Genomic DNA, 24,216 nt, shown 5'->3' with positions numbered 1-24,216 from the left:
TGTGCCACAGTGTTTTTTGAGACAAACAGTTAAAAACTGCTTCTACCTTCCCCTCTTCTGAGTTCTCAGCTGTGACTAACAGCTGAGGACTCGACTTGCTCCTGCTACACTGCAGGAGCGTTATAAACCTCTGACCACATGCCACATTTTTACTATTGTCCAGGATTAAAGTGCAAGAGCCGTAAATTTAGCGTGATTGGTTCTTAAGGGGTTCATAGCACTCTGGTGGCACCAGTTTTTACCCAGGGTAGTATTCTACAGTTAAAGGATAGGCTTATGTAAACATGGCAAAGTAGCCTTTTAGGATTTGGTCCCCAAATGTTCATCCTTCTATACATGCATCACTCAAATAAAATGATACATGTGTATATCAGCTTATAAGGGGATAGCACCTTAGCGCACTTTTACATCCAGTAAAATGCCGGACAGCTGCGCAGAAACCGATCAGACCCCATTATAGTTAACGGGGTCCGCTCGGTTCCATCATAAGATGGATCTTATTCAACTAGATTTTCCTATTCTGCTCCATCCCCATACACTATCATGGGGTGTATGCATGTGTAATATGCACTACGATAGTACATGCCATGATTTTTTTGCGCAGGCATTTCTCGCACTGTGTGCATGAAGTCTATAGAAGATTGGTATTGCGCATGTAATCCGCAGTGACCATACGCTCGTGTATGAGAGAGGCCTTATATAAGCATATAGTCCGTAGTTATAGAACACAGAACTCCTACATCGAAATAAATGGATCTGTGTAATATTTTGAATATTGCATAACATCATCAAATTGCTTTTTATTACATTTGAGTGGTGACATTTATGTGCAGCATTCATCAATCTAATAAAGTCAGCACAGAATAGAAAATGCACTGCAAACAAGGTACAAGACCCACCTGCACCCACTGCTCTCTGCTGCAAGTCCAGGGGAAGCAAAGAATTTTGAACTGTTGCAGGAAGCAGGAACTCCAGGCAGAGATCACAAGACTGCTGAGCACTTCCTAGTCACACATGTCCTGCTATTGTCAGCTGTGAGTCATTACCGCCATCTGCTGGCCATTTTATGGAATAACATTCGCTCACTTCTTAGTCAATAAGGAAGGGAAGATAGTTATTTTTCCGCATTAAAGACCCCTTCAGATGGGCGAGTGCATAAATACACTGAGTATTCACGTGAGGGGAAATAGCTTATATTTGTGTATTTTATCCACTTCTACGTCTTTGCGTGCGCAAATTTACCGCGTATTTGCACATTTAAAAAAACAAACAAACAAAATCGCATTGATTTTGTGCATGAATACACAGGTTTCCTGCATATTTTCTGGTAATTATGGCTTGAAAACACGGGTGACTGGGCAAATATGCTCACCACAACGGAGCGTATTTGCGCATGAACCAGTAAAGTTATTTTTTTCGGTTGAAATTGTTTACATTTGGCGCTTTTGAGTGCGGTAAAAATAAAAAAAACCTGAAAGATAGGTCCTGCCCTATCTTTTCTCGCATGTATAAAAACTATATGCAAAAAAAGATAGGGCAAGTCCTATATTTTCTTGTGCGTAGTAATATCACGGGAGAATCACGCTAGTGAAAATGAAACCATTGAAATCCGTGGTTTCATTTTGTCACGTTTTGCGGGCACGATTTTGGTGCAGAATTGACTGCGACTTGCAGTGCACCAGTGTGAAACACCTCAAAGGCTGCTATTACACGAGCGCTAGTGAGCTAGTGCTCATGGTTTCTCAAAAATTGAAGGGGTTGAACCTGCAGGTGTAGGTGCAGCCTAGGAATTAGCAGTAATACCCGAGCATTAACGACACTCGTGTAATAGCAGTCTAAGGCTGCATTCACACTAACGTATATCCTCATCTGCAGGGGGGGAGGCTGGAAGAGCCAGGAGCAGGAACTGAGCTCCCGCCCCTCTCTCTGCCTCCTCTCCGCCCCTCTGCACTATTTGCAATGAAAGGAGGCGGGACAGGGGTGGGGCTAAGTTTCGAGAATTAGCCCCGCCCTGTTCCGCCTCTCCCCATTGCAAATAGTGCAGAGGGGCGGAGAGGAGGCAGAGAGGGGGCGGGAGCTCAGTTCCTGCTCCTGGCTCTTCCATCCTCCCCCACCTGCAGATGAGGACGACGTATATCGGCTCGGCGTCAAAACCGAACCGATATACGTTCGTGGGAATGCACCGTAAGGCTTCTTTCACACGAGCGCATAAACAGCGCGTTTTTACGCCCAGCCGTATGTATGTGACCATCTGAGGCATTGGTTTCCAATGCATCCAGTCACATGGGCATAAAAACATTGAACTATGAAAAATTGAACATACGCGACCAAAATACACGCTGATGCACTTACGGTAGGTAAAAAGATAGTTCTGGAACTATCTTTTGCCTGATATACGGCGGCGGCTCCCATAGACTCCAATCAGAGCTGGATAAAGAAAGGGAGGGGGAGACATTTTAACAGCATCCAACGCTGCGAAAAGCTTCCAAGTGCCTCTAAACAGGCTTTGTAAGGCATGCCGAGGGCTTTCTGGGGTGCAATGTATTTTTTCCGCTAAAAGTGACGCTCACGGTTGTGTGAATGGGCGAGAAAATGCTACTGTGATTGCGGAAAAACGTCCATACATGCCAACAAATAGCGCAGATGTGAAAACATAAAAACGCCTACGATTGTGTGAAAGAGCCCTAAGGCTAGGTGTACACTTGTGTTAAGAAATTGCGCCATTTTGATCACCCCGTCTCCCAAAAAAAATTAATAAAAAGCAATTAAAAAGTCGTATGTACTCCAAAATAGTACCAATAGGGACGTCCCACAAAATGACTGCTCACACAACTATGTTGATGGAAAAATAAAAAGCCATGGAGGTCAGAAGAAAATAAAATTATTTTTTTTTCCTAGGATATTTCATTTTTTAAAAGTAGTACAGCAAAATAAAAACTATGTTTTGTGTTGTCGTACTTGTACTGGCTCATAGAATAAAGTTATCATGTCATTTATGCTGCAGGATGTACATGTTAGAAACAAGACCCCCAACCCAAAGATAGCGGAATTTCGATTTTTTTTTCATCTCATACCACTTATAGTTTTTTTTAAAGCTCTTCAGTACATTATATGGTACCTCTGAAAAATACAACTAATCCCGAAAAACACAGGCCGTCAGACAGCTACACTGACCGATAAATAAGGGATTTGATTTTTTGAAATCGAAAGGAAAAAACTAAAACTTAAAAAAAAAAAAAAAAGGGCCACGTCATTAAGAGGTTAATAAGTGAAAAAAAAAAAAAAAGGTTTATGATTATGGGCTGATGTAACTAGAAACAAACCCTTTACTCATTACTAGAGATGAGCGAACCTACTCGTTTCCAGTAATTACTCGATCGAGCACCGCGATTTTCGTGTACTTCAGTACTCGGGTGAAAACATTCGGGAGGCGAGGGGAGGCGTGGCGGCGCGGGGGGTAGAAGCGGGGAACAGGGGGGAGCCCTCTCTCCCTCCCCCCCCCCACTCCCCGCTGCAACCCCCCACTCACCCACGGCGCCCCCCGAATCTTTTCGCCCAAGTACGGAAGTACTCGAAAATCGCAGTACTCGAGCGAAAAAGGGGCGTGGCCGAGTACGCTCGCTCATCTCTACTCATTACATAAGAACTTTTTAGCCTTTTTTTTTTAAATCGAAAACCTATTTTTTAGACCTCTGCCTAATGTAAGGAAATGAGAACATTCAGACGCTGAAACCTGTCCTACACCTCGTCCTACCGTCACACAGCAGAAAACATACAGCACTCCACAACAAAGTATCAAAAAAGTCTTTATTGTTACAACATGCGCTGGAAACAGACAGCATAAACATCCCTGATGTGGGAACAGATCAACAATGTGGCTACAAATGTGATCACGTGGAAGCACTACAGTAAACAGCAGTGCCAGACCTTGCTGCATGAGAATGTACAGGCAGGAGAAAAACCATCATTATAGGCATTATGTGAAATCACTGACAATGCTCAACACACAGGCCCCAATGGACCATTCCCACCTATGATCTCACATTGTCAATGAGCAATACAGCCCTATTCCCACTAACAAAAATGAAGTATAATAGAATGACTACTACTATTGGGATCACAACTGGGGGCACTGTTACTATTGGGGCCATTGCTGGAAGATATATTACTATTACTACTACAATTACTATGATATTGGAGCCACTATTAATATTGGGGCCACTACTGGGTGCAGTATTACTATTGGGTCACTCTTGGAGACATTATTACCACTGGGGCCATTACTGTCGGCACTATTACTTTATTGGGGCCACTACTGGAGGTACTATTACTATTGGGGCCACTACTGGGTGCAGTATTATTATTGGGTCACTCTAAGGCTGGATTCACACAAACGTATATCGGCTGGGTTTTCACGCCGAGCCGATATACGTCGTCTCTCTCTGCAGGGGGGGAGGCTGGAAGAGCCAGGAGCAGTGCTCTGAGCTCCCGCCCCCTCTCTGCCACTCTGCACTATTTGCAATAGGGAGAGGCTGGACGGGGGCGGGGCTAATTCTCAGAACTTGGCCCCGCTCCCGTCCCGCCTCCTTTCATTGCAAATAGTGCAGAAGGGCGGAGAGGGGTGGAGGGGAGGCAGAGAGGGGGCGGGAGCTCAGTTCCTGCTCCTGGCTCTTCGATCCTCCCCCCCCTGCAGAGAGAGACGACGTATATCGGCTCGGCGTGAAAACCGAGCTGATATACGTTCGTGTGAATCCAGCCTTAGAGACATTATTACCACTGGGGCTATTACTGTTGGCACTATTACTATATTGGGGCCACTACTGGAGGCACTATTATTATTGAAGCCACTGAGGCATACACAACTACTATTGGGGCCACAACTAGGGGCACTATTACTATTGGGTCCCTATTGGAGACATTATCACTGGGGCCATTACTGTTGGCACTATTACTATATTGGGGCCACTACTGGAGGCACTATTATTATTGAAGCCACTGAGGCATACACAACTACTATTGGGGCCACAACTAGGGGCACTATTACTATTGGGTCCCTATTGGAGACATTATTACCACTGGGGCCATTACTGTTGGCACTATTACTATATTGGGGCCACTACTGGAGGTACTATTACTATTGGAGCCACTACTGGAGGCACTATTATTATTGAAGCCACTGAGGCATACACAATTACTATTGGGGCCACTACTGGGTGTATTATTACTATTGGGTTCCTATTGGAGACATTATTACCACTGGGGCCATTACTGTGGGAATTATTACTATATTGGGGCCACTACTGGAGACACTATTACCATATCAAGCCACTGAGGTGTACACAATTATTGGGGCCACAACTGGGGGCACTAATCCTATTGAGGCCATTACTTCAGGCATTATTACTATATTGGGGCCACTACTGAAAGCACCATTATTAGTGAAGCCACTGAGGCATACACAATTACTATTGGGGCAACAACTAGGGGCACTATGACTATTGGGGCCACTCAGACAATCCCTTTAACCACTTTAATCCTGTGGTCTGCACTGACCGCGGCATCTGAGGGGTTAAACATCCAAGATCAAAGTCTCTGATCCTGGCTGTTAGGGCGGCTTCACACGGGTGTATCCCCAAATGCGCTACGAATGCGGTACTTTTGCCCACGTGTTTCTGCATTGTACTGTCCTTTTTGGCACATACCAGGCCTGTTGATATGTTCACACAACACCTACCCGCCCCGTTCTAAATGAGGTCCAGGTGGGTTCTTGTCCTCACAGTTTTGCGCTGTATTTCGCGCCCCCTTCCCCTCCCCCAGACTTCTGTGGGACCCTACAAATACTCACAAAATAAAGCATGTTCTATTTTTTTGTGCTCACAGTAAAATGAAATGAAGACAAATCCAGTGATTTCAATGGGTTCTATTCTCTGCGTATTGCGTGCCATATTTTGGGTACACAAGTATGCCCGTGTGAAGCCGCCCTTCGTGTGAAAGGTCTGCCGTAGAATCCATCAGGCACTCTCAAGTGATGGCGCGGCTGCTGAGCTTGCTCCATCACTGCACCATAATTATGCTGATGGGAATGACGTATTATTATGGCGCAGGGTTTATTTACTTTTGGCGCCGCACAATGCCACCTACCACTGGGGTTGTTTGGTAGCCTTTCCCGTGTTTCTGGCGCTGCCACACATTCTGCCTGGGCTATATGCCCCCTGGCACAAAGCCTCTAGTGATCTCCTTCATTCTCAGGTGGACATTCTCTGCAGGCAGCGAGTTTGTGTCCCATTATTATTTTTCTGTGCCCTTATCCCATGAAGCCCCCCGATGCCCTGACACTACTATGCCATGCTGGCACACCGGAGGACACAGCTTGGGCTGCGCTGCCGCTCTGCGGTCCGTCTGCCACTAGGTGGAGCTGTGAGCAGCGGCGGCTCCGGCTCTAGCCTTACACCCTGAAGAAAGGACGCCTGCACGGCCAGGTAATCACCCGCGGGGGTCCCGTCCGTGGTGGGCTGTGTCTCCCCGTGTAGAGCGGGGTGTGTGCGGGGGGTCAGCCGGCCGTGTGGGAGGGGATATGGCGGGAGCGCTCATGTGCAGCCGCTTCCTGGTCGGCGCCTTGTTAGGGGCTTCCTTGTACGAGCAGTCAGGTGACACGGAGGAGGCTGGTGGTCCTGATGGAGCCCACCGCACGGGGGATGCCGGGGGCGCCTTACTGGGCTGCAGCCTTCCAGCTGCTGGGGGACCACAACTCTCAGCATGCCGCCACAGCCTCTGGGAGTTGTAGTTCCTGCTGTAGATGGCGGACGTGTACTGGTCACACAGCTGGCAGTGCAGACACGGAGCTGCCGACCCATCACAGCAGATCTGCCCATGACTATGGCAGTGGGGAATGAGGGGCAGTGCTGGGAGAGGCTGGAGGGTGGCATCCATGGATGGTCCCCATCAGCCGTTCTGATCAGACTGTTAGGAGGTGTTGGGGCAGTGGATGGGGGCACACAAGGTGACCGGGCTCAGGACCCCCGACAGACCACCAGCAGAGAGGAGCGTCCGATCGGCCCTGCCCACGAGCGGAAATCAGCTGCGATATTCTGTCGCGGGCGGGAATCGCAGCATGTTCTAAACTGCGGAAAATCGCACGGACGGCTTCCGTCGCAGTCAATAGAAGCCGTCTTTCCCACGATACTCTGCTGTGAACACTGTGGGAAATCGCGTCACAGCCCAGCGCCGGCGCGTCATGGGCTGCACTGTGCATGCCCGCTGGGTCGCCTGCTGAGACACTCGCTGTGGATCCGGCCGTGGGCATGAGGGCATAAGCCGCTGTCACACAACCTGAGTTGAATAGCTGATTCCGTGATCGCTGTCCGCGCGATGATACGGGGGCATTGAAAGGCATGGACTTTTGCCGATTCGCTCAGACGTGCGGGTAGGAATTGGGATTTCAATGAGTGGAAGACAAATGACAGCATGTTCTATTTTACCATGGACACGAGCGATCCTCAGTGCATATGCAATCAACATTGCGTATAGGTACATATTTGCTTATAACTTGCTGGGAGACCGGATGCAGAAGTCAGAATTAAGAGAGAGAGAGAAATAAATAAACAAATGGGCGATCGACTATGCGAGCTTTCAATACGCTGACATCAACGAAACCGTCACCGTATCTGCCCTGTAATCAGAGGCTATACAAAATATATATCAAAACGTCCGAAACAGAGTGAGGAACCCATTCCTGTACTTTATTTTAACCTAAATATACTAATTTTAAAAATTAATCAACTTAATTTGAAAGAAGTTTAAAGCTTTTTACCTTTAATAAAATATATGTCACAGAAAAAAAAGCTGCAAAAATAATTTTGGTAGATTTAAAAAAAAAAAAAAAAAAAGGATGTAAAACCACCACATGGGTAAAATCCCTGAAAAGTGTCTGGTCCGAAAAGGTTCATTTCCTTGACAAGCGATTGAATATCTTTTAACTTGTCCTCTTCATATTTAATGATCAAACGCATGAAATCAAGGGAGGATTTGGAGAAAATGTTCTACCTGGGAATTTTCTTTAAACGGAGCCCCCTGGGGGTCGTGTGTTCTTGAGTATTACCGTAATTGTGTATTAGGGTGCATTCACATGAACGTATATCGGCTTGGTTTTCACGCAGGGGGGGGGGGGGATGGAAGAGCCAGGAGCAGGAACTGAGCTCTCGCCCCCTCCCCGCCTCCTCTCCGCCCCCTCTCCGCCCCTCTGCACTATTTGCAATGAAAGGGGGCAGGGTGAAGTTCTGCGAATTAGCCCTGCCCCCATCCCGCCTCTCCCCATTGCAAATAGTGCAGAGGGGCGGAGAGGAGGCAGAGAGGGGGTGGGAGCTCAGTTCCTGCTCTTGGCTCTTCCATCCTCCCCCCCCCTTGCACCCGAGGACAACGTATATCGGCTCGGCGTGAAAACTGAGCCGATATACGTTCGTGTGAATGCACCCTTAGGCACGTGATATACACCCGCATAATGCATGATGAATGGAGTCAATGAAAGTACATTGTTTTTCATTGATCCATTCACACTTTCGTGTATACGCACGTAAAAAAGAACGCAGCATGTTCCATTTTACCGCAAATTACGCGATAGAGCCCTATTGTTCTTTATGGGTGTGTACGAAAATGTTGTACGCAGATATATTCATCCCTGCTTTACGTGTTCTAATAAATGCCATCATATCATTTCTTGTGAGTATTCTATGAATCATTTTCTCCTTACATCCCTGTTGCATTTTTTGGAAAGTTTTTTTTCTTCTTTTTCATGTGCCTAAGGGCTCCCATACACTAGCGTTTTTTTTACGTTTTAATATCGCTGCGTTTTTTTTACGCGATTGTCAATGGGACTTTCTAATGTTAAAAACGCATTGCAAGTTTGTGCTTTGCCATTTTTGTGCGATGCGTTTTTAACATTAGAAAGTCCCATTGACAATCGCGTAAAAAAAAAATGCAGTATTAACGCAGTGTGAAATAAACGCAAGTGTATGGGAGCCTTCAGGGCTTATTTACACAAGCATATTACATATGAATCCATTGTATCACAGAGATGTTCTCTAAGCTATTTCTAGGGAGAATAATGACAGATGCAACCTGCAGAGAGGAAAGCTGCTAACAATGTAGAATGCAAGTTGTATAAATAGCCAGTTATGGTGTTATTCTTCATGTACACACACACACGACAGCTTATGCCGAAACATCACCTGCATAGAGGTCTCCTCTGTGTATTGCAGCCACTTCCATGCAGTACAGCCTCCTGTCTGATGCTTATCAGGTACAGTCTTAAAGATGAGATTTTTTTAATCCTATGATGCATTAGCACAGCATTAGCTGAGGCTATACCATTTTATTGGCTGCTTGGGGGATAGTTTAATTATCATTACCTTCTATATTCACCGAAATAGGCTACAGACGACAAGTATAAAGTCAGGAGGATGAGCTGTGATCTCCTCTATTATGACTGTGACAGGAGCTATGTGATTATTATCAGTAACTATGGTAGAGTGCCTAGCCCCCTGCAGGCAATTTGTGGTACATCCATGTAACAACATCACTCTGAGAATCTGACTAGAAAATGAATACATAACCCCAAGTAGATCTGAGCTGGTGAGAACTAGGATCACATGATCATCTAATGAAAAAGGCCGAAAATGGCAGATAGAAAGAAATAACCAACCAAGGTAACAGTAGCGCTCTTCTATATATTGTTTGATAGCTACATAATGAATGTATAAAAATACCCCCGGAGTGCCCTTCAAATTGAACACAACGGGATCTAGTAATCCCTCTACACACAATAGATTTATTATAGTCTTGTAATTTGATACTGTATAATTATGTGACCGGACCGGTTCTCAGAAGAGAAAACAATATGTAAATCAGTTGCCTTTTGAAATTTCAAGCTATTCACATTGTCCGGAGCCTCCCTATAAAATGATTGTCTCTTATAATTAGTTTAATTATATTTACAGTGTTGTTAAAATAATAATTTGCTCTTGTTTGTTTGGGTTTCAGGCCTATTATTCTTGAAGTCTGGATTCCCCCCAGGCATTGTCTCATGGAGGACATGGGGCAGTGTCTATTAGTAACCTGGGTACTATTGTATCTTGTCTCCACCAGAAGAATGGGTGGAGCAAGATGCACACCCGCAACCAACATCCCCATCTGGATTGGCTGGCCAGGAGAAAGGGTGTCCATGATCTTCCCTGCCGACTCCTGTAATTCCCCCCTCCTATGCCGCTCAGCCTTGTTCCCTTGCAGGCCATAATGCGAGGCCGGCAAGGAGAATGACAGCGCCAGAGTAGGGACAGGAGAAAGCAGAGCGCCGGGAGCAGTGACACTCCATCACTCTCCCTTGTCCCATTTCCCGCTGTGACAGTCACCCCCAATGCCCCCCTCACCTCCCACATTCTCGGATATGGTACTGCCAGGTAGCACATGTCTCCGACAGACTCTCTGCATCCCCCCGCCTACTCTCAGTGCCGTGCTCATAACTACCTGGCCGGCCCAGCTAAAACACGTGCCCTTGCGTCTCCCCGCTCCGTCTCCTTCCATCCCGTTCCCCCTGCGGCCTCTGTCACTTTCCTCCCCGGTCTCACAGTTCACTACGGCAGCACTGTCCCCGGTGCTATCATCCTGCAGGATGATGTAATCTCCAGCCAGCGGGTAGGCACGACACCCACAACCACCAATCCACAGCTGGGGGTGTCACTCTCACTGAAGCCAGTTCCGGTATCGACAAGATACAACAGTACCAGTAATGTGTTCTTTCTTTGAGGGATGAAGCAATATATACCCAAATATTTCTCTGCAAATGAAACAACATTTGCATTAAAATCAGTCCACATGGCGGTACATTTGCATCTTGGTTTGGGAAATTATGACATCTAAAAATAAGCATCTGTCAACAATCCTCCTGCCTATGATGTCCTAAAGTACACTATTTAAATGCTTTTAACCGCTTCAACACCTGACATTTTTGTGGCAGAACTTTTTTTATTTTTCTGTTGGCATAGCTGTATGAGGCCTGGCTAAACGATTAAATGACTATCTGCAGGATAGGTAATCAATAATAAATCAGCAGGTATTGACCGCTTGGGATCTACACGGATCGTTTGTTCACTGGGCCAGTGTGCTTGTAAACTGAGCTGATTTATGCAGGAAGTAGGCAGCTTTGTTCTCACTGCAGTGGCCAGGTTTGGTATTACAGTTCCCATTGAAGTTCGGACTTTTACTAACACGACAATACCAATTATGTTTTTTTTTTTACCTTTTCTTTGATCTTTTTTTATATATATACTAGGGAAAGGGTTTCTTGGAACGTTTTAATTTTTTCTCCTTTCTCCTATAGTCTCCTTTTGAACCACTTTTCATTAGCGCTAAGCATCGACCATTCATACTTTTGGGATTCTGTACGCCAACTTTCTTTGTGTCAGAATTCTGCCACATTTTTTTTAGTAAATCTCTGCTACTATTTATGACAAAGCCTTGTATCAGAATTGTCTTGAGGACACAATACAGTTAATATTTGTGGAAAAACTCTTCAATTTTTTTTTCCTATATTTTGACTTCATATCAGGTGCTGGTACTAAATGAATGCTTTTAATTTACAGATTTGTGAGCATTTATCTCTCTGATGAAGAGAACATCATGTCCGACCGTCGCAGCCGGCAGGAAGATATGCAAAGTGGAATCAAATTCATTCAGTAAGAGTCATTCATCCTACTTTTACTTGAGTAAATAGATTACAAATTGCTGTTCGTCTCTGCCTGCATGCGCTTGCTGTAGGCAACTGCTTTTGCTTTCAGAGGACACGTGAATTCCCAATAGGAAGGGGTCTAAAGTTGGAAAACTCTTAAAGAGGTACTGTCCTGGGGTAAAGTCAGTGGGGTTGGCTGCATAGTTCTGCTGCCATGGCCCTGCTGATTCTATCCCCATTTCTTTCCTTTCACCCAAACAGGCTTTGCTGCTGTGAATCTGTCAAGTGGGCAGCTCTGTAAATGGGTGACATTGGGAAGTCAGTCAAGGCTTACATCACCCATTGACAGTGAATGGTGGGGATTGCCCACTTGACAGATTTATATCGCCAGGAGCTGGACTAAGAAAACTCTGTTTGGACGAATATGGTTAAGTAAGGAAAAAATATAAAATAAATGGGAGCACTGCTGCAGAGCCAGCCATTCTTTTGAACCCCTTAGAGGGAACCTGTCATGTCCTCCTAGCACCATAAACTAAGTTGTGTGCGGTTTGGGAAAATGACAGGTAGTCGGATGATGTATTTTTTTAATACTCCCTTTCTCCTGCGACCCAGCAGTGTCACACTCTAAAGTCTGCACGCGGGATGAAAATCGGACTCTTTTCAGAGCCCCGTGTGTGCGCGCTCCTATACAAGTCTAGGGTGCCCCTTTACAGTGGGTCTGTTGGCTTTATACTTATGGCAGCATATTACCGCTACAGGTCCGTACCCCTAGTAGTCAGGCCAGCCCCAAATAAATTTTATGCAGTTTGTCTAACAGGAGACTGAAAGAATACACCATATGTAATGATGAGTCCAGTATATTCCTAAAGTGAGCAGACGCTAACTCCTCAGCAGTGACTGGCAGATGGATGTGTATAAGTGCATATGAGGCAGCGTGGCCGCCTGGACTGACACATTTATGTATAATTTACATCAGAAATAGGTGTAAATTCTACCAGATATGTACGCCAAATCCGGGATTAGCCATCAAATAAGACCGCCATCTTCTTCACCTGAGATGGATTGCACCACTATCACAGAGAGAGACACTGGACAACCGGACTTCATTAACCCCTTAGGGACCAGGCTGTTTTGTACCTAAAGGACAGGACACTTTTTAGGATTTTACCCATGTGGTGGTTTTACTGCCCTATTTTTTTCCCTTCAACAATCAAACTTTTCTGCATTTTTTTTCTTCCGTGTCATATAGGTCACCTTTTTGATATCCTTTCACACTGACACTTTTTTCGAATTTTTTTTTGTTTGTTTTATTTGGGCTAAAAAGCTAGAACAAAATAATTTAGAATTGTTTTATTTTTTTTTTATAATGTATCTATTTATTTACGCTAAAATAAAGTATGGAAATCTGTTCCTCATTTTGTTTCAGACATTTTCACATATACTATGTATAGTTTGGATTACAGGACACCTACAGCGACGGTCTTGGTTGTCGTCAGCTTTGGGTCATTTTCTTTTTTATGTATACATGTTTTTTTTATTTTATTCTCTAATTTTTTAATCCTTTTTTTTTTTAACTATTGGTTTTACCACCTATGTCCCCCATGATGTCATACAAGACCTCTGGGGGTCATTCATATGGTCATTTATTACACACTTTTCCACTGTAGCTGGGGCATCCATAGGAGCAGCATCCATAGGAGCCCCAGTTACAGGGAAAAATATCCCCCTGTAGTGACAATAGTAACTAGCAGAGCTGACCGGTGGGTAGCATAGTGGAAGAAACACTTTCACTTTTAATGTTTAGTACATAGCGCTCATTGAGACCTGAAAAAGGAGAAGGCAGAAGCGGTTAAAAAACACTTCTCCCTCCATGTTCTCAGCTGTGGCTAACAGCTGAGCACCCAACCTGCTCCTACTTGATTCTGCTACTGGCAAGGATTACTTGGCGATGAGGCGGGTATCCGCGACCCATGCGGGATGTTAATTGTTTTTAATGGAGGCTGTCCGCTTGGAATACGCAATTCATTTCTGCGAATGTGAAGAAAAAGCGATTTTTACATACCTTTCAATGCATGCCATTTTCTGCAAATCCTCCATGCATACGCCGACCACGGATTCCGCACGCGTGAGATTGGCATTAGTGAATGTTAGTTTGTTTGTGTAATTACTGTTACTTGCTCGTTACTCCTTTGGATATCGGCTCTCTGAGTGTTCTGTCCTAATAATTCTTTTCTTCCAGGTCCACAATGCCATTCCTCGGGCCCCAAGCAGAATATGAGGTAAGTACTAAGAAATGATTGGCCATATTGTTGGATAATTTGATGCTCTGTGTAGCAATATTATGGTCTGTCGTATTGACACGTCACGGACGTTCTATGTAGATTCTGCTCAGTACGTGTTTAGCTGAAATCAAGAGGGAATTGAGGGATGCTGTGGATGTGTTGATCCACACCAGGTCAGTTTTCACCACCGGTTTCACTCTTTGCAGTGAATAGCATGAAAATGCACAAACAAATCTGAAATGTAATTTACTTGTCAATTTGCTCCAGATGTGCAGCAAAATCTGAGGTGGAAAAAACCTGCCACGCTTTTCCTATATGAGTGCAGCTGCCAGTGTCCAATGGCCCTTTTACACTGGATGGTTGGCTAAGCAACTGCTCAAGTCCTGACGTTACCGCTATGGTTGTTAGGTCCTGCGTAGAGCCTTAAGACAGAAAGACTCATTGCTGAATCGTGGGCTTCACCTTCTATGTGAAACGATGAAGTACCAGCAATAATTTCACTAACTGTGAATAAATAATGAGCGTTTTTTTTTTTACTTATTTAATTTAATTTACACTGCATAATTATCACTTAAATTCATTCATATGAACTAATTTTGAGCGATCATTTAGAAGCTGGTGAATCTGATCTTCGGTTTGACTCGAGGGTCCTGGCAGCACGGTGTTCTGGAAGCAGCATATAATGTGCGATGTGCAGAATTTCTGTATTATTTGTTCACTGAACAGTCAGATCTTACACACAGACTTCTTAGAAATCTGACTTTCAATGACAGACCTGTGCATAGTAAATATGTGAAGTTTCTGCACTATAATGACTTTTACCCTACAAATGTAGAATAGGAGTACCAACTACTCTCTAAGGAGGATGCTAACCAGGAGACATCCATCCCAGGTAACCTCTGCCTCTCCACATCTCTGCTGCTGGTAATCTTCGAGGAGGGTGCTCATTGCAAGCTACCCGTTACAATGCTGGGGCGCAGTGGCTAACTTCCATACAATACTGTGTCTACCTTATTACCCGGATATCACCCAGAGAAGCAGAGAAGTTATTGTCTTTTTTGCTATGCTTCTTAGTATTTGTCAGTCTTATTGTATAATGCATCCTATATCACAGCTCGGTGCTTTGTTTTATGTAGACATTCTGCATTGTCTTTTTCAGATTTTTATTCAGAAGCTGATAAGAAATCATTTCAATGAAGGAAATGACCTGTATAAAGAAGGACTGAAGGATAAGTCAATAAAGCAGTACACCGAGGCCCTTAACATTGCCAACTATGCTTCTTCTGAGGAGATTGCCATTACCACCGAGACGCTAGAGAAGCTGCATGTGAATCGGGCTATATGTTATATAGACACGGTAAGAGCATTAGAGCCAGGCTGCATGATATATAGACGGGGTAAGAGTATTATTTATGTAGGATGCTGCACATTTGTTGCTAAGAATTCACTTAAAAGGGTTGTCCAAGATCTAGATCTTTTTTCAATAAGACACAGCTCCCCTGGCGATAAGACAACAAATGGGCACATGCTCCCTATATCTCCTGTGCCGCCACTATGGGTCTCCCCTGTGATGTCACGTTTACAGGCTGCCCCACCCTGTTTATGGGAAGTCACAGGCTGTTTCAACAAATGACAGAGCTCAGTCATTGGCTGCTGCAGCCTGTGGTGTCCCAAACCGGTGGGACTGCAGCCGGTAAACAAATGGAAGCGAGGACTGAGCAGAATGCAGGAGATGCGGGGGAGAGGTAAGTATAAAGGCCCATTTCCACTGAAAGATGATTGCTCAAAAATCGCTCAAACGGCAGTTTAAGTGACAGTTTTGAGTGATCATCTTTGTGTTATTCTTATTTAGCTAATTAGCTACTTAAAGAGTTAAATGCAGGCGGAGCAAGACACTGCTGATAACCTCAAGAACAGCAGCTGTTTTGTATATGCAAACAGCTGCTTTGTGCTCAAAGCTTTCAGCTGGTGTCCTGCTGAGAAATTCCAGCAGGATACCAGCTGAAAGAATACTATCAGCGCTGCCCATTGACAAAAACAGGGTGCAGTGCTGATAACAGTCACCAGTGATTTCTAGCTTGCTAACAGCAGGAGCTTGCTAGAAATCAGCGATGAACGAATAGTGCACGAACGGTGCACGATGGACGTGCATTTAGACACAACGATTATCACTCAAAAGATGGCTTTTGAGTGAATTTTGAGCGATAATCATTGGGTCTTAATGGGCCTTCAACCTATTTGTTGTTTTATGGCTGGGGGAGCTGGGTTTTACAGAAAAAAAATAATCGCGGACAACCCTCCAGCCATTATAAGATTTACAACACAGCAGAGCATTTAAATGGATATATTATAGCACAACATCTCCTTAAGGTGAGACTCGGGATTCAGGCAGGGTATGGCCTCATGCAGAAGTGTTGCCATTCTGAGATCCTCCCTCCGGCAGTGTATTACAGAGGTATTGCTTCTACAGGTGAATGTCTCTTTAAGTCTTCATCATTGGAGCAGAAAAACAGAATTAAAGCTGTAATGGATCAGTCACACTACAGATACCAATGGCACCCGATGGACCCCATTGACTGACTTATAATGGCCACCATGAGGGAATCCCACAGACCCCATCATTTTTTTTTTAAATAGCACTGAATGCAGCTTTATTTTTTACATCAAACATGGTGGGATCTGTGAAATCTCCATCTGCACAGATGTGAACAGAGCCTTATCCTGGTATTACAGAATATAGTCATTAAATAACCAGAAGGGTTGTTTATCCGGGTCTTGGATTTAGGTAGGAACTCAAAGGTTGATCCAGGGATGATTCTGACTGCCATTAATGAGTCGGGAAGGAATTTTTTCCTCCAAATAGGCTAAATTAGCTTCTGCCTTGTTGGTTTTTTTGGCCTTCCTCTGGATCAACAAAAGGGAGGTTTGAAAGGGGCTGAACCAGATGGACATGGTCTTCATTCGGCCTAACATACTATGTTATGTGACATTTTATGGAACATGGATTATTATTTTTGTAAATCTTGGATTCCGTATAATTTATTGAGAATAAGCCCTCTGTGTAACTGCAGGAAAATAAACTTCTGTGGGTGCGTTATTACAGCTCCCGATTTATATGTAGCTGTAATGTGTCCATGAGCTTGGGGCATAGCACTTGCTCAAGATGGGTTTTAGGGGCTTCAGTATTTGCTTATTGCTCCAAAAGGAGCTTTTTATGAAGATTGGCACCACATTTGTTATTCACCAGTCCTGTGAAACAGACCCTGTTAACCCTTTCCAATCCACTGTCTAGACGTCTGAAGACATTCTGATTGAAGGCTGTACAGCTCCCATGTCGGAAGACGTCCGGCAGGGTACTCTTACTGTATATTACCGGCCGCTCTGTTGTCGGGGGACCTCTCCAGCACGTCCCATACCGCAGTACTAGCTCTAGCCAGCAGATGGTGCCATTGTATAATGGCAGGAAGAGCAAGCCCCCTAGGAAACCCTGAATCCAAAATTGGACTGCAAAGGGTTAATATATGAGTAGAGTCCTTAATTTTTTAAAAACCAGAGATTTTTCATTTTTATGTCCCCACCTTCCAAGAGCAATAACTTTCTTGTATCTAATCGACATAGCCATATGAGAGCTTGTTTTTTGGGGTTTTTTTTTTTGCAGAGAAGTTGTATTATGTAATGTTACCATTTCATGCACCGTATAAAGTACTAAGTAAACTTTAAAACATTTTTAAATAGGAGGAAATGGAGAAATAAATCGCAATTGTGCCATTTTTTTTTCTTTTCTATTTTACAACATTCACGGTGTGGCAAACATGTTTTCTGTATTTTGTGGGTCAGTGTGACAATGACAATACCAAATTTATATAGTTTATTTTTCTGCTTTAAAAAAACAAACAATTTTTTTTAAACAGAGGTTATCTGGGGAGACTTTTTTTTTCAAAAAAGTGTTCTTTGTATGATTTTCGAGTACTTCCGTACTCAGGTGAAAAGATTCAGGGGGGGGGGGGGGCGGGCAGAGGCGTGGCAGAGCGGGGGTAGCAGTGGGGAACAGAGGGGAGCCCTCTCTCTCTCTCCCTCCCCCCCCCCCCCCCACTCCGCGCTGCAACCCCCCACTCACCCACGGCGCCCCCCGAATCTTTTCGCCCGCGTACGGAAGTATTCGAAAATCGCGGTGCTCGGGCGAAAAAGGGGCGTGTCTAGAGACATAAGCTTTAATAATATTAGTATATGTAATGTATTTTCATACGGCCATGTGATTGAGTTAATACTATTTCTTCATCTAGGGTTCCCATGAAAATGCTTTGAGAGACTGTGAAGATGTTTTGCGTGTTAATGACAAACACCTCAGGGCATTGTACTGCAAGTCCAAAGCCTTATTTAAGCTAGAGAGATACAAGGAGGCTTATGAATCAGTTGCTAAGTGCTCTTTCATTGCCCCTAAGGTAACTTGTGCTAATACAGTGTATGCATGCCTTTCAAATTGTATTTTTAAGTGCTAGATTAAAAGAATATACATTAGTGAAGGAGGCAGACTGGATGTTTTTAGCAACTTTAAAATGCCTCTTTGAAGTTAATCATGTAAATACTATAGGGATCTTCCCATCTCAGAAAGTGCTGACTCATTGCTAGGATATGCCATCATTTTATGCTGATTGCACTGAGCTGACATTTAGGCCATGGTCACACAGGCAAGTTTGACACATGAGTTGCGCCCAAGTTTGCAACTGACAGAACTCAGACATAACTCTGATCCATTAGGGTATTTTCACATGGGACAGAAATGCTGCAGAATTTCCCCACTAATTCCACAGCATTTCCAACATCCAAAATAGAGTCAAAATCCACACCGTCAGTGCGGATTTTGACTCGAAATCAGCTGCGTATCCGCATCTGATTTTGGCAGATACAGCACTCCGCTCCCCTCCCAATTCTTCATGCTATCAGTGCATCCTTTCATCAGGTAGCCTCTAGTGAGCGCAGCGTTCCTGGTCAGGAGATGTGGAAGTGTCCTCATCTGACCAGCAGCACTGTGCTCACTAGAGGCCGCCAGGTGAAAGGCTGCCCTGATAGAACGAAGATTTGGGAGGGGAGCGGAGTGCTGTATCTGCTGAAATCAGCTGTGGCTATGCAGCTGATTTTGATTCAAAATTTTCACCAATGTTTCTTTTGTGGAAATGCTGCAGATTTTGCTGCAGAATTTTCCGCTGAGGACAATCCGCAGCATTTGTGAACGTACCCTTAGAGAGGGTTTCCTACAACTTAAAATAGCTTAACCAGCACTCTGTTCTTCCTGGTTGCCGCTGACCAGGACATGTGCCTGTTCCAGTCAATCATTGGCCTCAGCAGTGACCTTTCATAGCCGGTGATTGGCTGTCCTGATCAGCCGCAACCAGGAAGGACAGTGTGGTTGTGAAACAATTTTGAGTCATGGGGAAACCCCTTTAGAGGTTAATCCAGTCACTCACGTTTGCTGTATTTTTTCACAAACTGATGGTCCATGTTACAGATCGCAGCATGTCCTCTTTTGGTGTTTTCACGCAGCAAAATTGCCCATAAAAGTCAATGGCTGTGTGAAAAAAACAGAATGCACTCGCATGGCAGGTGTGTGTGTGTGCTTTGTTTTTTTTTTCTTTTCATACACCTATTGACTTCAATGGGTGTTTTAGATTTCCGTGGGTTGTGACTTAAATTACATCAGTTGAGTCACCTTCCATTTTCTTTAACGCAAATGAAAAACTGATTATACTCAGATACCACTCGCATGTTAAAAACTAAAAAACGCAACAAACACCAATGTACATTTTCAGTCATTTCTTCACTAACCCAAATTTCCTTCGCCCAGTTGAATAAAGCCGTATTATATGTTTTGTGAATAAGTCATAAATATCAATTCTTTCAATGTCCTATTATTATCCAACAGCTTAAAGGTAACCTGTCATCACTCTTGAGCCCCATAAACTGCCTTGTGGGGCTTAAAGGTGATGTAATCAATAGTCCGGGGAGCGGTGTTTTATACCCTATTCCTGCGCGTTGTCTCCCCGAAGTTGTCGCACACAGCGGGACTCTTTTCAGACGTTTCTGTGCATGCGCTCACCCGTAGAGATGAATAGGAGCGGGTGTGCACAGAGCTGTGTGCGTGCACTGATTTCTCCGGGGGACCCGGTAAGTGTAAAATACAGTTTCTTGGACCCCCTTTCTCAGATCACCTTTGAGTTCTATAATGTAGTTCTTGGGACTTAAAGGTGCTGACAGGTTCCCTTTAATCACTTATAAGAAGAACTAAAGGTGCACATACACATTAGATGATACTCGCTTGAAGCTGCCAATTTTGGTGGGATTAGATAATGATCTAATGTGTATGGGGAATATTGGGTGAAAGTCTGCTCCTTTATTCACATATTCATGGCCACCTGTACCCTGTTGTGTGGATTCTTTCCTAGTTGACATATGCTTTGCCTAGTTATTTACATGTCAAAGTGTTTTCACAATTACATATTTGCACATCACATTTTGGCAGGATGAGAGTGTGGTGAAGTTAACACATGAGCTGGCCGTGAAGCTGCGGCTAAAGATCAGGAGAGCCTATGTTAGGGCACAGGTGAGTGCATTCTTAATTCAATTCCCCTTTTTTTAGATTATCTTTTTTCTTTGGTATAAAACAATACTTCTGTATTTCAGCCTAATGCCCAAGTTACAGACATGGATCCATCAGAAAAGGTAAGTGCTCCCTACTTGCAAAGTGCTCTTTAGCTTACGATTATACACTAAATGGGGCATTAACTGTTATTGTTCAGCGCCATCATCTTATATTATCAGAATCGCTCCCTTTATGATGAGAGTCGATCTAATAAAGCAGAGCAGATTCAGGGAATTCAGGTTTGCCGATAAGGAACTGCAAAACAGTCAGCACAATACAAGCTGTGCCAGGGGTCTGTCAGCCCTTGCCAGATGTACTCGTTTACTATTAGAAGGGTTGTGCCAATGCACACTACCATTTTCAGAATGTGGGCCTTGCGGGAATAGGTGATTGCTATGAGTCCTTCTCCCAGCAGGAAAACCAGCCAGGCATTCCTTCTGCAGTGGCCTCTGCAGGGGATTTGTAGTACTACAGTACAGCTATTCAAGGACTGCACAAAGTCTGTTTAATGTTTTGGGTCATAGAGAGGGGTCTTGAGTGGGGGAACCGACTCTATGACATTCGTATACCCTAATGGGGCATATGAACATCGGATGTTATCTTAACACAATCTTAAATTATCTTAAATCTCTGGCATGATGATCCTCATGAATGTAGCCTAACTTATTCCCACAGATCTACTATTTTATGGCCTATCTTGAGCATAGGCCATCAGTAGTTTTCAACTGAACAACCCCTTTAAATAAAAGTATATTGTACATACGATTTATGTTTTATTGTGATACGTGTAACCTACTAAATTGCTGCTTTACTCAGAAGATTGTATATGGAATTTAAGCCTTAATTATTGTAAGAAGTGTCTACATGTGAGACCCCAATATAGGTCTTATTAACCAAATAAGTATCAGACATCTTTAATATTTTCTCATTGCTTTAAAGGGGTTGTCCTGTTATAAACTATTGATGGCCTAGCATTAGGATAAACCAAGGATCCACCACTCGGGAACTGATCTATTGCACTTATGCACTGATCTGATTTCTGCAGGGAGCAGACAGCTCCATTCCCATTGTAGTGGCCAGGCTTAGTATTACAGGTAAAGTTTCCATTGAAGTGAATGGCCTGTAATATCAAGCCTGACCACTGCAGTGGGAATTAAGTGATTTGCTTCCTGCAGAAATCAGATCAGTGCACAAGCACAGCAGCCGAGCAAAAAACTGATGAGTGGAGATCCTTTGCAACAGATTCCCACCTATCTAAAAATTAATAGGCTATCCTGAGGATAGACCATCAATAGTTTACAACTAGACAATACCTGTAAAAGTATATTGCACATACTATTTATTGTGAGAAGTGTAACTTACTAAATTGCTACTTTACTTAGGAGATTGTATATGGAAGAACATGCATTACTTATCAGCATTTAGTAGGCATTGATAAATTTTAATTCAAATTGCAGATGTCTGATAGTTTTGCAGATCAGATAGAACCAGGTAAGTGAGATTACCTGCATGTTTATTTTATTATTGTTTTAGAGTTTTGATACTAAAACTGTGTAGGCAGGTACGTGAACCCTGCTGTGGGTTTATCCCCGTATGCTGTATGGGCCCACAAATCGCTCTGATGTGGAGATGAGCGAACGTGCTCGTTTAGGACAATTACTCAATCGAGCATCGTTTTTTTCGAGTAACTGACTACTCGGGCGAAAAGATTCAGGGGAGCGCCAGGGTGGAGCGGGGGTTAGCAGGGGGAAGCTCTCTCTCTCCCCCCCCCACTCCCCACAGCAACCCCCCGCGCCCCCCGAATCTTTTCGCCCGATTAGGCAGTTACTCGAAAAAAGCGATGCTCGATCGAGTAATTGCTCTAAACGAGCACGTTCGCTCATCTCTACTCTGATGTCCTAGCTAATACTTCTAAATGCATACAAGTAGCCTCTATTAAATGGTGAGGAATCCTATATACCCAAAGTATACTAGAAAGCTGAATTAACACAAGTTTAAACACATTTATTTAAACAAAGTTAAACAAACTTCTGGAATATAAATGCTGCCTTTGTAAACATCACTTTTACATTTTATCTCACAAAAGCATTGGAAACAACTTTTCAGGAATATGTTGTATTTCAGATTTGCCTGAAGTTGATGGCTGTGAATCTTCTCACGTGTCTTTCTCTAAACTGAGTCTCAACGATGAAGCATTAAGAGAGACATCCCCAGTTCTAGTCCCCTCAGTCTCCCCAAGTATGCCTCCGGTTTCTGAGACTGGAATGTTCCCTTCTGCACTCATTAGTAGTGACACATCTGCTTTATTTCCACTGTCAAACTTGCGAGATGAAATTATTGGTGATGAATTGGACAACATCCTTGATTCTGTGCCATCATGCAATGGGCTAAACATGGTGAGATATTGGAAAATCTTTATATATATCTATTAGATCAATTTGTTTCTACAGGATTTTATCTCTTCAGATTTCCTTTGTGCAGGTTTGGCTATTCAGATTTTCAAAGTACTCCTAAAGGTTTACCAAATCCAGTGGTAGGAAGTTAAAGCGTAACTGTTATTTTAATTATGAAAAAAATAAAACTACTGAATAGACTATTTTAAGCATTTTCGTAGTAGGTGTTATTAGCCTATTCTGTTAATTTTTCCTTCAAAACCCATCTTCTATGCAGCTAGAAGTTGTTGCTAGGGAAATCCATATTCCTAGCAGAAGAGTTAGCTCCAGCTGTGCCTGCACTCTTCTCTCTCTATTGCAGGCACAGCTGTTCCTATTTACTAGGGTATTCATTCCTTAACGACATAGGATGTACAGTTATATCTTATTAATTTGGGGGTTTGTATGGAGGGGGATAGCAGAAAAGGGGTTTTGATGGGAAAATGTACAGCATAAGCTAAAAAATTCTATTGCAAAAAATGCTTAGAATCGCCTATTTTGTACATGAAAAAAAATTAAATGGCAGTTACACTTTAGTGCTGGTTGGTATTGCCTAAATCCCTCACCTCCCTGCCAGTCTCTGTTTCTTTTACTGTAGCAATGCTGTGCTTGTATACCCACATGGCTGATGCAGCCAGTCACTGGCCTCAGTATTGTACAGCATGAGACCTATTTTTATACCATTTCCTCCCTTTGGCCAAACGTTTTTTTTATGTTCTTGGGAAACTCCTTTAGGGTACGTTCACACGTAGCATATTTGGATGGATTTTTCAGCTGTAGAAAATAGGTCGTCCCTTAAGGCTGGGTTCACATGGGGCAGAATTGTCGCTGAATTTCTGTGCGGGCTCTCTGACGGAAATTCCGCTTGCAATTGTTATCCCATGATAAAGCAGCAAAGTGGATGAGATTTGCAAAAATCTCGTCCACACGCTGCGACCAAGCCGCGTTGGAGTTGACATGCCGCTCGGAATTGAAAGCCACGGCATGTCAATTTTATCACCTTTTCCGCTGCGGCCATCTCTACTCTTTATGGAGAAGAGCTGGCCGCAGAGAATTACGCCACTTGAAAACCCCACGAGACTTCAAGCTGCAGAAATCTCGCATGGTTTCCGTGTGGTCCCGCTGCGGACATTCCACGAGATTTCC

General features: G+C 43.8%; 2 protein-coding genes across 2 annotated transcripts in view; one reads left to right on the top strand and one right to left on the bottom strand.

The window, feature by feature from the left end:
* NAGA (alpha-N-acetylgalactosaminidase) overlaps positions 1 to 1,012 on the bottom strand; it is a 36,656-nt gene extending 35,644 nt beyond the window's left edge. Inside the window, exon 1 of the mRNA XM_066576193.1 lies at positions 900 to 1,012. The gene's annotated coding sequence lies outside the window, so the exon portion shown is untranslated. The remainder of the gene's footprint in view (positions 1 to 899) is intronic.
* Positions 1,013 to 6,397: 5,385 nt separating this feature from the next.
* Positions 6,398 to 24,216, top strand: part of ZC3H7A (zinc finger CCCH-type containing 7A) — a 52,385-nt gene continuing 34,566 nt past the window's right edge. Inside the window, exons 1-9 of the mRNA XM_066576191.1 lie at positions 6,398 to 6,479; positions 11,634 to 11,726; positions 13,959 to 13,998; positions 15,161 to 15,358; positions 18,285 to 18,443; positions 20,519 to 20,599; positions 20,680 to 20,718; positions 22,096 to 22,129; positions 22,763 to 23,034. Of these exons, the coding sequence (XP_066432288.1) occupies positions 11,671 to 11,726; positions 13,959 to 13,998; positions 15,161 to 15,358; positions 18,285 to 18,443; positions 20,519 to 20,599; positions 20,680 to 20,718; positions 22,096 to 22,129; positions 22,763 to 23,034 (879 nt within the window). The 5' untranslated portion in view covers positions 6,398 to 6,479; positions 11,634 to 11,670. The remainder of the gene's footprint in view (positions 6,480 to 11,633; positions 11,727 to 13,958; positions 13,999 to 15,160; positions 15,359 to 18,284; positions 18,444 to 20,518; positions 20,600 to 20,679; positions 20,719 to 22,095; positions 22,130 to 22,762; positions 23,035 to 24,216) is intronic.

Source organism: Eleutherodactylus coqui, chromosome 8 (assembly GCF_035609145.1).
Source record: "Eleutherodactylus coqui strain aEleCoq1 chromosome 8, aEleCoq1.hap1, whole genome shotgun sequence".
Lineage (NCBI taxonomy): Eukaryota > Metazoa > Chordata > Amphibia > Anura > Eleutherodactylidae > Eleutherodactylus > Eleutherodactylus coqui.
This window is presented reverse-complemented; position numbering and strand designations above follow the sequence as displayed.